This window comes from Castor canadensis, chromosome 4, assembly GCF_047511655.1.
Source record: "Castor canadensis chromosome 4, mCasCan1.hap1v2, whole genome shotgun sequence".
Classification (NCBI taxonomy): domain Eukaryota; kingdom Metazoa; phylum Chordata; class Mammalia; order Rodentia; family Castoridae; genus Castor; species Castor canadensis.
This window is the reverse complement of record NC_133389.1, coordinates 178,372,116-178,384,828: the sequence shown is the minus strand read 5'-3', so window position 1 is coordinate 178,384,828 and position 12,713 is coordinate 178,372,116. Positions and strand designations below refer to the sequence as shown.

General features: G+C 47.1%; 1 protein-coding gene across 3 annotated transcripts in view; it reads right to left on the bottom strand.

Moving 5' to 3' along the window:
- Efhd1 (EF-hand domain family member D1) overlaps positions 1-12,713 on the bottom strand; it is a 54,671-nt gene that overhangs the window by 11,272 nt on the left and 30,686 nt on the right. For all 3 annotated transcript variants that reach the window (XM_074072007.1, XM_074072005.1, XM_074072006.1), the window contains exon 2: positions 4,861-5,008. In XM_074072007.1, coding sequence (XP_073928108.1) covers positions 4,861-5,008 — 148 coding nt within the window. The remainder of the gene's footprint in view (positions 1-4,860; positions 5,009-12,713) is intronic.

Below are 12,713 nucleotides of genomic sequence, written 5' to 3'. Positions count from 1 at the left end.
GGACTTTGCCAGGGACCAATCAAGGGACGAAACCAGATGCCCTAAGATTTGTAGCTTCCCTGAGGTCCACGTGGTAGGTTTGGATTGACAGAAACACCAAGTTCATCCACCTGCAGCTTCAAGCGCTCTCACTAGAGGCCAGCAAAGACTGGCTTTACAGCAAATTGTTAGAGACAGGACACTGGCTGGGAAGAACACAAGCCTACTAAAGGAGGCTGGGCCCCAGTGGGATCAAGGCCAAGGAAGTGGGGCCCACGGTGGTGAGCTCTCACATAGAAGAGATGGCAGTAGCAAAGACTTCAGTGTTGCAAATGTAAGCAGTAGGAAGGAATAAAAATGCCGTTCCTCTGTACCCTGCTGCTATGGCTTGAATATGGTGTGTCCCCTGAAACTTACATTGACACTTGGTTCCCAAGGCAAGTGTTGAGAGGTGGTGGGCCTGTGAGAATCGATTAGGTCATCAAGAGGACTTTACACTCTTCTCAGGGGGCTGAGTCTCTGTTGCTTCTTCTCTCACCATTTTATCTTTCTTCCACACAGGCTGCTTGTCTTTGAGCTGTCTGCCATGAGTTGAAGCAGCATAAAGCCCTCACCAAAAGCCAAAAAGATGCCAGCATGGTTCTCTTGGACTTCCAGAACCACGAGCCAAAATAAACCTGTTTTCTTTCTAAGCATCCCAATCTCAGGTATTCTGTTATAGCAACAGAAGTCAGAGTAAACTTGGACCCATCCTTAAGGCACTTCATTCAAAGAAGATCCCCAGCTCACTGCTCCAGGAGGAGACAGCCCTCCCCACCAGCTGTCCTCATGGACCTGGGGAGGCCACTTAGGAAAGAGAGAAGGCAACCCCAGCTCAGCACCACTCTAAGTGGCCTTGGGGCTCTCTCCATCCTCATGCTTGGTTTTTTGACATCTCAGACGGAGATGGCAGTGTTCATGTTCACAGAAGGGCTTTTTGAGCCGAAAACATTAAGGAATTCTTTATGGGTCTTTTCCCCAGAGCTGTTTCCTCTGGGTCCTCAAGTCTAGGGCAAATCCAGGCCATGAGTGCTTATTCCGTCATCTCAGCAGGTGACCAACTGCAGCCCCATCATAACTCAGGAGTCCCCCTGACCCCAGTCAGCCAAAAGAAGAAAAAAAGAAATCCCAGCTCAACCTGAACATAAAGCATTTCAGGCATTCTCATTTCACTTGAGTTCAGTCACTCACTACCAGAATGACAATTTCTCTTACTGCCCAGCCTTGTTTGTCTTGCTATTTATAGTCCACAAAGACTGGCATGTTGTAGAAGAATTGGAAAATGTCCTAACTGTGACTATGAGGAAAAGGGGGGAGGGGAAAGAGAGGTGGAAAACAAAGGACAGAGAGAGAACTCACAAAGCTCAAAAGCTCTTTCAGCCTCTGCTAGATTTAGAGAGTTTTTAACTCCCTGGATCTGGCCATTGATGCAAATACCTCCCCTGTATTAGAGCTCTGAGATTGTAAGTGACAGAAATAAACTGGTTGGTTTAAGCAAAAAGGAGGTATTCATTATACTAAAAGGATGTCTCACGAACCCAAGAGTAGCTGGGCATGGTGGTGGACTCCTGTAATCCCAGCATTTAGGAGACTGAGGCAGGAGGATGGAGAGTTCCAAACCAGCCTGGGTTACATAATAAGTTCAAGGCCAACCTGGACTACATAGCAAGCCCCTTTCTCAAAAAATGTAGTAAAAGATGTTGCCTATCTAGGTGCTGGTGGCTCTCACCTGTAATTCTACCTACTCAGGAGGCAAAAATCAGGAAGATTGAGGTTCAAAGCCAGCCCAGGCAAATAGTTCTTGAGAGTCTATCTCAAAAACACCCAATACAAAAAAGGACTGGCAGAGTGGCTCAAGTGTTAGAGTGGCTGCCTAGTAAGCACGAGGCACTGAGTTTAAATCCCAACACTGCAAAGAGGAAAAAAAAGAAGGAGTTACCCAAGTGTCAGAGCTCTGTGTGGACAGACCAAGGTCTGACTGTAAGCCCAGGCTTTTCTCAGCGCATAAACACAGTGTAACCGCTCATGGCTTCCAGCACAGGTGGAAACCCACAGAGTGAAATGATATACAAGAGGTTAGGCTGTAAGGTGGTGAGGTCTGTATGATCACACCTGTCCTTATACTTCTAAATCCCAGATGCCCAGCGGCAAAGTGCTAGACATGGGACCACAGGGAGCTCAGAGTTGACAATGGATTAACGCCAATGTCCCTACAGCTTCCTAAGGGGGAATGGCTGCATCGGCTGCTAACCAAAAGCTGGCCAAGCATCTGTGGAACATCGCAGGTGGCCCAGAGCAAAACAGGGCAGAGGGGAGTTGGGTCTAGTTCAGCTGAACACCCTCTCATGTGCTGTTCTGGAGGTCACAATGTTGGAGACCAAAGCAGAAACTCTTTCCGCAAGGTCTCCTCCAGGTTTCCCTACGGCAAAAGCTTCTACCTTCCATGCTCCAAGGGAACCGGGGCAGGAGGGGCTGCTGCCCAGCAGGAGATGAATAAGACCATGGGAACAGATCTGGCAGCTGTAAAGACAGCAGGTGGGTGCTAGAGGCTGGGGTCTGGGTCTGGATTCTTTAGCCCTTAAATATGAAAGCTGGACGCCGTCATCTGAGGTTGCCCCAAAACAGTTTCCTGTGATCTACTGTGATAACAGAGGGAAAGCCAAACTGGTCTCCTATTCTCTCACTCACACAGGTATTGTGAGTGACCCCAGAAGTATGGGGTCCCACACACCAAGCAAACAGTTGGTTCTGGATGGTGGACACCAGCTGGGTGTCTGTTAATCCTATTCAGCTCTGACACTATCCACATTTGGTCCTCAAGACTGCCTCCTTCACTTTAACATGGCAGACATTAGGCTGGGCCCCCAGAACGTCAGGCTATAAATTGGGGTTCCTACAATTCTCTCCTTGGGTTGGATCAATTTGCTAGAGTAGCTCCTGACTCAGGGAAACACTTTACTTACATTTATCACTTTATTATAAAGGATTCTGCAAAGGATACAGACAAAGAGATAAATAGTATGGGTGAAGGGGCAGAGCTTCCATCTCCTCTCTGGGTGAGACACCCTCCAGGAATCTCCATATCGCTCAGTTATCTGGAATCCTACCACCACCATCAAATCCAGTCCTTTAGGATTTTATGGAAATTCCTTACATAGACATGATTAATTAAATCAAATCATTGGCCACTGATGATCAATCTTCCTTCTCCAGAGATTGCTCTTGGTCTTTCCTGTGACCAGTCTGTCCCAGAGGTGGCCAGCCACCAGTCTTCTCATTAGTATCCAAAAGACACTCCAGGTATTTCAAGAGTTTTAGGAGCTGGATGTCAGGAAATGGGAAGGCAACCAAATATGGTACATACAGTACAGTATATAAATGACCATATGACATCTACTAGTTCCATGGCTACAGGTCAAGAGAGGAAGAGAGAGCAGGTTCTGGAGCTGATTTGTGGGCAGCAAGTGGCGAACCCAATTCATCTCAAATGGAAGAGGGGCTTGGTGGTGGCCAGTGTGGCTGCAGATCCACAGGAAGAGTCTTACACAGTCCTGTCAACCTGGCCAGAAGACTTGCACTTGACCAAGCATCCCACTAGCAGACACCAGGATGCCAACCAAGGGAAAACACCAGGAGGCAAGAACAGCCTTCTGATCCCCCTTCAAAGCACCCATTTGAGACAAGACTGGGACAGAGACCATAGGAGCTGGCCTAATGCTCCCAACCTGTACCATCCGCTTCCACCTACACATCCAGAGGCCTGCCAACGAAACTCACAAAAAACCCCACAAGATGAGAAATTCTCTCCCCTGTGGGGAAGAACCCTTGCCATGGAAGAAACTCTATGGCCTTGAGACTGCTTTTTCCCAAAATAGGTATGGATTTTCACCAAGGTCCTCAGCCATTTAGGAATCCAGCTGTGAATGTCACGTGCACTCCTCCCCAGGAGACACCCACACACGTCAAACTGGGCCTGCAACTTCAGGGGTTCAAAGCCCTAGAGCCAGTCGTGGGCTGCTTGGGGTTGGAGGGTCCCATCCATGCGCACAGACTAAGAGCTCTTGTTTAGTTTTTTACTACTTTCAAAAGTTTGCCATAAAACCAAAAGGTGCTAATATTTTTTAAAGCATAGCACTCTAAACCCACCAAAACTTTGCAGCCACAACACCCAAATGAGGTTATATTGCCTGTGCTGGTTTTTACTCTGTTCACTGGCCATCTTCCCAGTTGGCACTGTAGTTAACTGTTTCCTTAAAGATTTTATATATTTATTTATTTCCTTAAAGATTTTATTTATTTATTTGTTGGTGCTGTACTTAGCATACTAAGTACATGCTAAATTACACACCCCCCCATCCTCTTTTAAAGATAGATATATATAGGTGGTACTGGGATTTGAATTCACAGCCTTGCTCTTTCTAGGCAGGTACTCTACAACTTGAGCCATGCCCCAGCCCTTTTTTGCTTTGGTCATTTTTGAGATAGGGTCTCACATTTATGCTCAGAACCAGTCTGAACTTTGACCCTCCTATTTAGGCTTTCTGTGTGGTTGGGATGACAGGCATGCACCACCTCTTTATTGGTTGAGGTGGGGTCACTAACTTTTTGCCTGGAGTTGGCCTGGAACCATGATCTTGCCGATATTAGCCTCTTAAGTAGTTAGGATTACAGCTGTGAGCCACTGTACCCGTCCCTTGAGGATATTTTTAAAACAGAATTGCAGGTTAGATCCCAAACAGCACTCTCATGAGACCAACCCATTTGTACTCAGGCAACTATGAACTGAGGTTCTGCTCAGTGTCACTCTGGCCTAGGGGCCTGGGACCAGCAGGACACAGGTACCTCCCGGAAGCTGAGTTTGCCATCAAAGTCCTCGTCCACCTCCTTAATCATGCTCTTCAGGCCCAGGTGAGTCTGAGGGGCCCCCAGCTTCTCCATCATCAGCTTCAGCTCCATCAGGTCAATGAAGCCATCTCGTCCAGCGTCATACCTGTAGGTTCAAGGGAAGGCATGGTCAGCATTAAAGGACCCTTATAAGTCTCCCAACTGCATCATTCCTTTCACCTCATCTATTGGAAAATGATGCAAACATCTTCTGCTTGGCAGTGCCCACCCAAGCCACCTCCGCAGAGGTGAGTAATTCTCAGGGAGGACCCTCCTGTAGTTTCCATCCCTCATCACTGCCACACCCACTTCCAATGCCCCCCCCCACCGCCACTTTTCTTCTCTTACTCCTTCTGTGTCTCTAGAAGCTCCTCCTACTCTAGTATTTGGCCACATCTGTATAGGTGACTGTCCTCTCTCAGTGCCAGCACTTCTGCTGGCTATCCCTCAACCCCAGACCCATACCTGGAAATAAGCCCAACCTCACCAGGTAGTGCCCAGCCCCGTCCTCTCCTCCCTGGGCCAAGCCACCTTCAGACATCTGAGAGGGGCCTTCTCCCAGCCACACCCCACCCTGCCCTGCCCCCTTCTCTACACACACACAACCTCATAGGGTTCCCCACGGGCTCCCCTGGCTCTCCTCCCTTCAAGTCTTCATTATTTCCTGCTACCCAGATACCCCGTATTACTCAGGTCTGGGGGTATTAGGTCAATGATATCAATGGGAGAACACTTGGGTAGCATGAATGAGAGCCTGGGTTCCATCCCCACCATTGCAAAAAAAGGAGGAGGAGGAGGAGGAGGAGGAGGAGAGGAAGGAGAAGAAGAAATAGTTAGGTCTTTCTACCCAAGAGTCCATGGTTAGATGGACGGATAAGCAAAAAGGAACACATCCACACAATGGAGACAGAGTATGGTGTATTTATGCTTATATGTATTTCTGGAATATTCTTCAGCAGTAAAGAGGAAAGAAACGCTGACACATGTACGACATGGGTAACCCTCAAGGTATCATTCATACTAAGTGAAGCAAGCCAGCCATAAGGAAATGGGCTGTACGACTCCTCTTACATGAGGTGCCTAGAGTAGTGAAAGTCAGAGACAGGAAGTAGAAGAGCAGTTGCCAGGGCTGCTCTTAATGGGTAGAGCTTCAGTCTGGGATGAGGAAAAGGTTTGGGGATAGATGGCAAAGTTACTGCCACAAAACTGTGACAGCTGAATGCCACAGAACCATATGCTCAAATGGTTAAAATGGTGAATTTTGTTATATGCATTTAACCATAACTTTTTAATTAAATAAATCAGTCAATCAGCCTTCTTCACTATACATCTCCCAACCCCAGTGACAAAAGCCCCACTGTGAGAAGCATCTCCACCCACTAAGAAATGTAGCCTGTGGGCAACTGGAAATCTACCACTGTGGGTTGTGGCATTTAAGTCTCCACAATCAAGCTGGAGAAGAGGCCCAGGAATTCCCAACACAGTCTGTGCCAGCCATCATGGGAATTCACACCATTCCTCCCACCCGGCACGCATGCACCCCTCTCTGCTCTCTTTCCTGTTCCCCAGATCTTGGGGGAGCCGCCCGCTTTCTCCTCTGTGTTCCAATAGTACCCATTGTCTGTTCTTTTCCAGTACCCAGCATTCACAACCCTCTTCCATGGGGCATTTCTTCCTTGGGCTCTGTGTTCCCACTGGGCATGTCCTTCTCATTAGCAGAGTTACACTGCAAGGTGCAAAAGGACCCTGACAAGATTCCTGCGTGCGTTTTGGTGAGCTCTAAGGAGCCCTGAAGACAGGGGCCCCATGTCTGGAACTGAGCAAGATGCCTCAAAGTTTCCAGGAAGTGGGCAGAATCTACAAATCACAGATGGGCCAGCCCAGGACCTAGTAGTAACAAAGGATGATTTGTAAGTGCTTAAAAAAGGAAGCAATGATTTATATGTGCTTACTAAAAATGACTCTGGGGTGGACCCTCTTTACCTACTTTTCTTTGCTTAAAAATAATAAAAGCTTTATTGAGATATAATTTACACACCATAAAATCCATTCCTTTAAACTGTTCAGTGTTTTTCAGTCTATTCACAAGGTCGAGCAACCATCATTATCTAATTCTAGAACATTTTCATCACTCTAAAAAGAAATCCACTAGCAACCATTCCTCATTCCTTCCCCTCCCCAGCTCCTAGCAACTCCTAGTCTCTCTGTCCCTATGGGTTTGTGTCTCCTGAACATTTCACATCAATGCACTCATACAGTATAGTTTTTCTCCCCTGGCTTCTTTCACTTAGCACAATGATTCCAATAGCATCTATCAATGTCTTGTATCCTTTACTACCAAGTGATGTTCTACTGTGTGATGTTCTACTGTACACATATCCCACATTTTGTTTGTCTATTCATAGACATTTGAGCTGTTTCCCTGTTTAGCTATTATAAATAATGCTACTTTGGGTTTTTTTTGGGGGGAGGGGCATACTGGGGTTTGAACTAAGGGCTTTGAGCTTGGTATGTAGGTGCTCTACCATTTGAGCCACGCCTCCAGCCCAAATAACGCTACTTTGAACATTGGTATACAGGTGTTTGTGTGGACCTATATTTCAGTTTTCTTGGGTATATATCCAAGAGTAGAATTTCTGGGCCATATGTTTATTCACTTTTTTTTTTTTTCTGGCAGTGCTAAGTGTGGAACCCAGGGTCCTGTGTTTGTTAAAAAGGCATACTCACTACCATAAGCTACATCCCTGGCCCCTCATCTACTGTTTTCTTTTTGAGACAAGGTCTTACCATGTAGCTCAAGCTCGCCTGGAACTTGCCATGTAGCCCAGGCTAACCTTGAACTCACGATCCTCCTGCCTCTGCCTCCCAAGTGCTGGAATTACAGACATGGACTCCCAAGTGCTGGAATTACAGACATGGACTACCACACCCAGTTCCTTGTTTACTTCTGAAACACAGTTGTCAAGCTGGTCTAACAGAAAACCATGGTCAATCTGACACTGCCCTCCATGAGGCCCTGTAAGGAAGGCAGACAAGTACAGATACCCAGACAACCAGAAAGGTGCTGGTTGTCAAGATTCTGGTGCTAGGGCAGAATCTAGGCCCAAAAGATCTCAGCAAGTTGATCTGGTGTCCAGGGACAAACTGTAGAAAGAAAGAATTCAAGGCACTAAACACGGAATTACCATATGATCAACTATACCACTTCAGGGTGTATACCCAAAAGAACTGAAAGCAGGGTCTCAAAGAAATACTTGCACCCCAATATTCATTGCAGCACTAATCACAATAGCCGAAAGGTGGAAGCAGCCCAAGTATCAACCAACAAATGAACAGATAAGCAAAAGGTGTGTCTATGCCATAGAATATTATTCAGCAATAAAAAGAAAGTCCTAACGTGTACTACAACACAGATGAAAGCTGAAGAGAATTCAACACTTTGTGAATTCACAGTACATTAAGTGAAACAAGCCAAAAGGACACACATTGTAAAATTCTACTTATGTGAGGTACCTAGCATAATCAAATTCTCAGACACAGAATGGCGGTAGTCAGAGGATGGGGTGGGGAAAGGGAGCTTATTGTTTAATGGGAACAGAGTTTTGGTTTTGCAGAATGAGAAGGTGCTGGGACCAGACAGTGTTGATAGTCACACAACAATGTAAGCGTGCTTAATGTCACAGATCTGTACATTTGGAAGTAGTAAATTTGGATGCTGGAGTGTGGCACAGTAGTAGAGTGCTTGCCTAGCATTTAGTGTTGGATCCCCCAGCACCACAAAAAAAAAAAAAGTAAAATTTAGTTTATACCAACACAATTTTATTTTTATTTATTTATTTATTTTCTTTTATTCATATGTGCATACAATATTTGGGTCATTTCTCCCCCTTCCCCCTGCCCCCTCCCTTACTTACCCTGCCCCCTCCCTCTCCCCCTCACCCCCTCACTACAGGCAGAAACTATTTTGCCCTTATCTCTAATTTTGTTGAAGAGAGAGTATAAGCAATAATAGGAAGGAACAAGGGTTTTTGCTAGTTGAGATAAGGATAGCTATACAGGGCATTGACTCACATTGATTTCCTGTGCGTGGGTGTTACCTTCTAAATTAATTCTTCTCGAACTAACCTTTTCTCTAGTTCCTGGTCCCCTTCTCCTATTGGCCTCAGTTGCTTTTAAGGTATCTTCTTTAGTTTCTCTGCGTTGAGGGCAACAAATGCTAGCTAGTTTTTTGGGTGTCTTACCTATCCTCACCCCTCCCTCACCAACACAATTTTAAAATAAGATCCTTGACCGACTTCTCAAGCCCAGGTTTTGAGAGAGGCAGAGTTTATCAGCACTAGGACCTTTGGAGACCTAGGGTGCCACAGTGAGTTGAAACATTCCTGATGGCAAGAATGAAAAGTTTCACATCCCAAATGAAGAGACCACACTCCCACCTGCTCAAAGACACTCTTCTTGTCTCCATACAGACTCCACACTCCAAGGAGGCTCTAGGGCTGCTCGGTGAGAGGCCCCCCATGAAGGAGAATGGGCTAAGATCCCACGCAAATACAGAGTTAGAAGGAACCAAGGGTATTTGGCCAAGAAAGCAAAGTAGGGCCTACAGATGTTGCTCAGGGACCCCAAAGGATGGCCAGAACTAGGCTCTGCACACGGAAATGACTTTCTGGATAAACAGCTGACCAGAATTAGACCTGCAAAGTCAAGAGAGCTCTTTCAAATAGGCTGAGATGGACAGTTTCTGTTACAAGGAGTCCTAGTCAAAATAAACAGGCTTCTGCAGTGTGGAACTTTCCAAAGCCTTCCATACGATCTTGTGGCCAAAACTGACAAAAGGGAAACAGAGCACACAGGCTTATTGAAGCACACAATCCTCTATGTCTGGGGACTTTCCATTGGAAAAGGTTGCAATTCAAATTTAGAAGAGCAGGCCCTTGGACCGGGGTGGGGGGGGTATGATTCAGTGGTAGAGCACTTGCCAAGCATGCACAAGGCCCTGGGTTCCATCCCCAGCACCACACCACACTCACACACACACAAACACAAGAGTGAGGGATAGCCCGGATAAACAATCACTAAAGTCCTTTCAATACTGCGATGTGAATAAATGTCTTTTGCCCTCGGCTCACATATAGTATGTGTTCCAAAGTTTGCAGAGGAGACTGGAACCATGAAGGTAGTGCATTGAAGGCAAGAATTGGTCCAGGAATAGACAAAGAGTGTTTGGATGCTGGATGAGCAGAAAAGGAAGGAAGGTAAGAGAAAGGAGAGGGGGAAGCAGCTGAAAGGCTCAGGAGTAGAGAGGGGTGTGCCCGGAGGATGGGGGCAATAAGTAAAGGTCAGGGAACAAGGCAGGGATTTGTCCTCTGCCAGACAGGAAAGAAGGGTGCCATTTCCCAGCTCACCTAACCTAGAGATAGCACCACCTGCCAGTGAGGCCAGGCCAGGCGAGGGGCTCCCCTGCAGACACAGGGAGGGGGTTCAGCAAAGTTATCTTCCCACTCTTCTCTGAGGTTCTGACCTGGAAAACCTTTCTTTTAGGCCCTCCAGACTGAAATCCTCTCCAGGCCTAACAAAAAGGACACATAGGACAGAAAGGACCTCAGCAGGCCCTGGGCACAGGTGAACAGATTCTAATCTCATTTTAAATGGGTGAGAAATTTCGGTACAGCGCCTTTGGAGAATTATGTGACTGCAAGTGGAAACACTCAGCCCAGGTGGGCAAATCCCATACAGGGAAAAGAGCCAAGGGTGAGGTGACAGAACAGGCTCTGGATATATGGGACAAAAGTGTACAGATGTGGAGGGGACATCTCTGAGGCCAAGCGGGCAGGAAAGAAAGGAGTCATGAGTCAGCTTCCCCTCCCTCATCCCGCCCAGTAAACGCTGCTTTCTTTTGTTCTTGCTAGAAGCATCGACCTAGTGCCATCTATTGAAATCCTGGCAGTACTATAAAGTGACCACATCAGTGGCGTCCCCTCCCCTGTGGAGCTGGGGTTTAAAATCACAAGCGCATCCCTCTCTCTTCAAAGTGATCCTCTCCAAGGGCTTGTCTACAGTCACTTCCTTCAGCGCCTAGATTTTGCAAGACTGACAAAAAAACTCACATGTCTGCTGTCATCCCCTTACCATTTTGTCTGCTCCCTCAAAGCCCATGATGACTGTGCAGTACCTGGTACACAGTAGGCTACACATAGCCTCGAGACCTTCAGCAACTCGAATTGGTCAGCTTCGTGGTTCACGATGCATCATCTCACAGACTGAGACTTTTGATCTTTAGGACAGTCCTATGATGATGTCTTTATTGTTTATGGAGAGCTCACGAAGGGCCGGGCACTCACTCATAACCCCACTTCATTCAGAGGATGAAATCTGCAGTATAAGTGGCAAAGCTGCATTCTGTGGATCAAAACTAAAGTGGAATTTCAAGCAGGGATTTTAAGCCTTCTGTGAGAGCCAGGAAGGCAAGAATGACCGGTGACTGAGTTTATACCACAGACCCCTCAATTCATAAGAGGTTAGCCGAGTCACAGGGTGGACTCACTGTCCCAGGGAACATGTTGTAACTGAGTGGCGCTTTTTGTAATTTACATCTGAAGACTTCAGCTGAAATGACAGGAGTCATGTTTCTGAGACCTGGATATGCAAGGACTTGGAGTTTGGCCTCAAAGCACGGTGACAAGGACTACCAACACGTGCAAAGGAATTCATTCAGTCAAGAGAATGCTAATGTTGCCATCTTACAAATATTTGAAGAAACAGTCTCACCAGCCAAGCCCTTCAAATAAGTTTCATCTGTTTCATCCTTCAGCACTCCTCTGGGGGGCGGGGGGTGGCACTGTTGGGCTGCTGAAGAAACTGGGACCCACAGAGGCTGATCCCCAGCTCAAGGCCACTAGGTTCAGTAACTTTAAGAGGGAGGACCTCTCCCCAGCCAGCCTAATTCCCAAATCCACAGCTCTGCCCCCTGGCTGGGCTACAGATAGCAACCACCGGAGAAAGGAGGCTTGACATTCAGGCCAGTCCCCGGACTGCCAAGGTTGCCCCTGAAGCTAACAAGGACAGAGACTGGACATTTGGTATTTTTAAAATAAAGGAAAAGAGAGGAGGGGAGTAGCTCAGTAGTAGAGCACTTGCCTCGTATGCACAGCTCTGGGTTCAGTCCCAGCACTGCAAAAATAAAATAAAGGAAAAGAAACATAATAAAAGCCTTTTGGAGCAAGGTGTGATAGTGCATGCCTATAATCCCAGCACTCAGAAGGCTGAGGCAGGAGGATCTCCAGTTTGAGGCCAGCCTGGGTTACATCGTGAGATTTTGTCTCAAAAAACACGAAATTCTCTCAATTCTCTCTTTCTCTCTCTCTCACGCCACACAACACACACATGGGCATGAAGCTGGTAGAAGCTGGCGGTGAAGACCCCAGCAGACACTCCAAGGCAGGGCCCATCGGGCAAGACACACTTTGTTGGGGAGGGGTACACTCATCTTTAACCTACTCCAAGGCCCCTCCCAAAGCAACTGCAGTGTGCAAACCCCCTGTAAACACAGGGTCTTATGCCAAGCTTGACCTGTGGAAAAACAAAACGCTGGCAGATATGTTTTCTTCATTCCCATCCATGAAAACACTGCCATATTCCATTCGATTTGAAATCCAGCATTCCCGAAAGGTAAAGGCAGCTAGAACAGCTTGCCTAGTTGGGAAGGCCAGGACACCCCCCGCCCCAAGGCCACAAATGACCTCCACCCTAGGGTGTGGGACTTGGCTCCAGAGGAACCTGGAGAGGATGGGTCTGCAGGGAGGGGGGTGCAC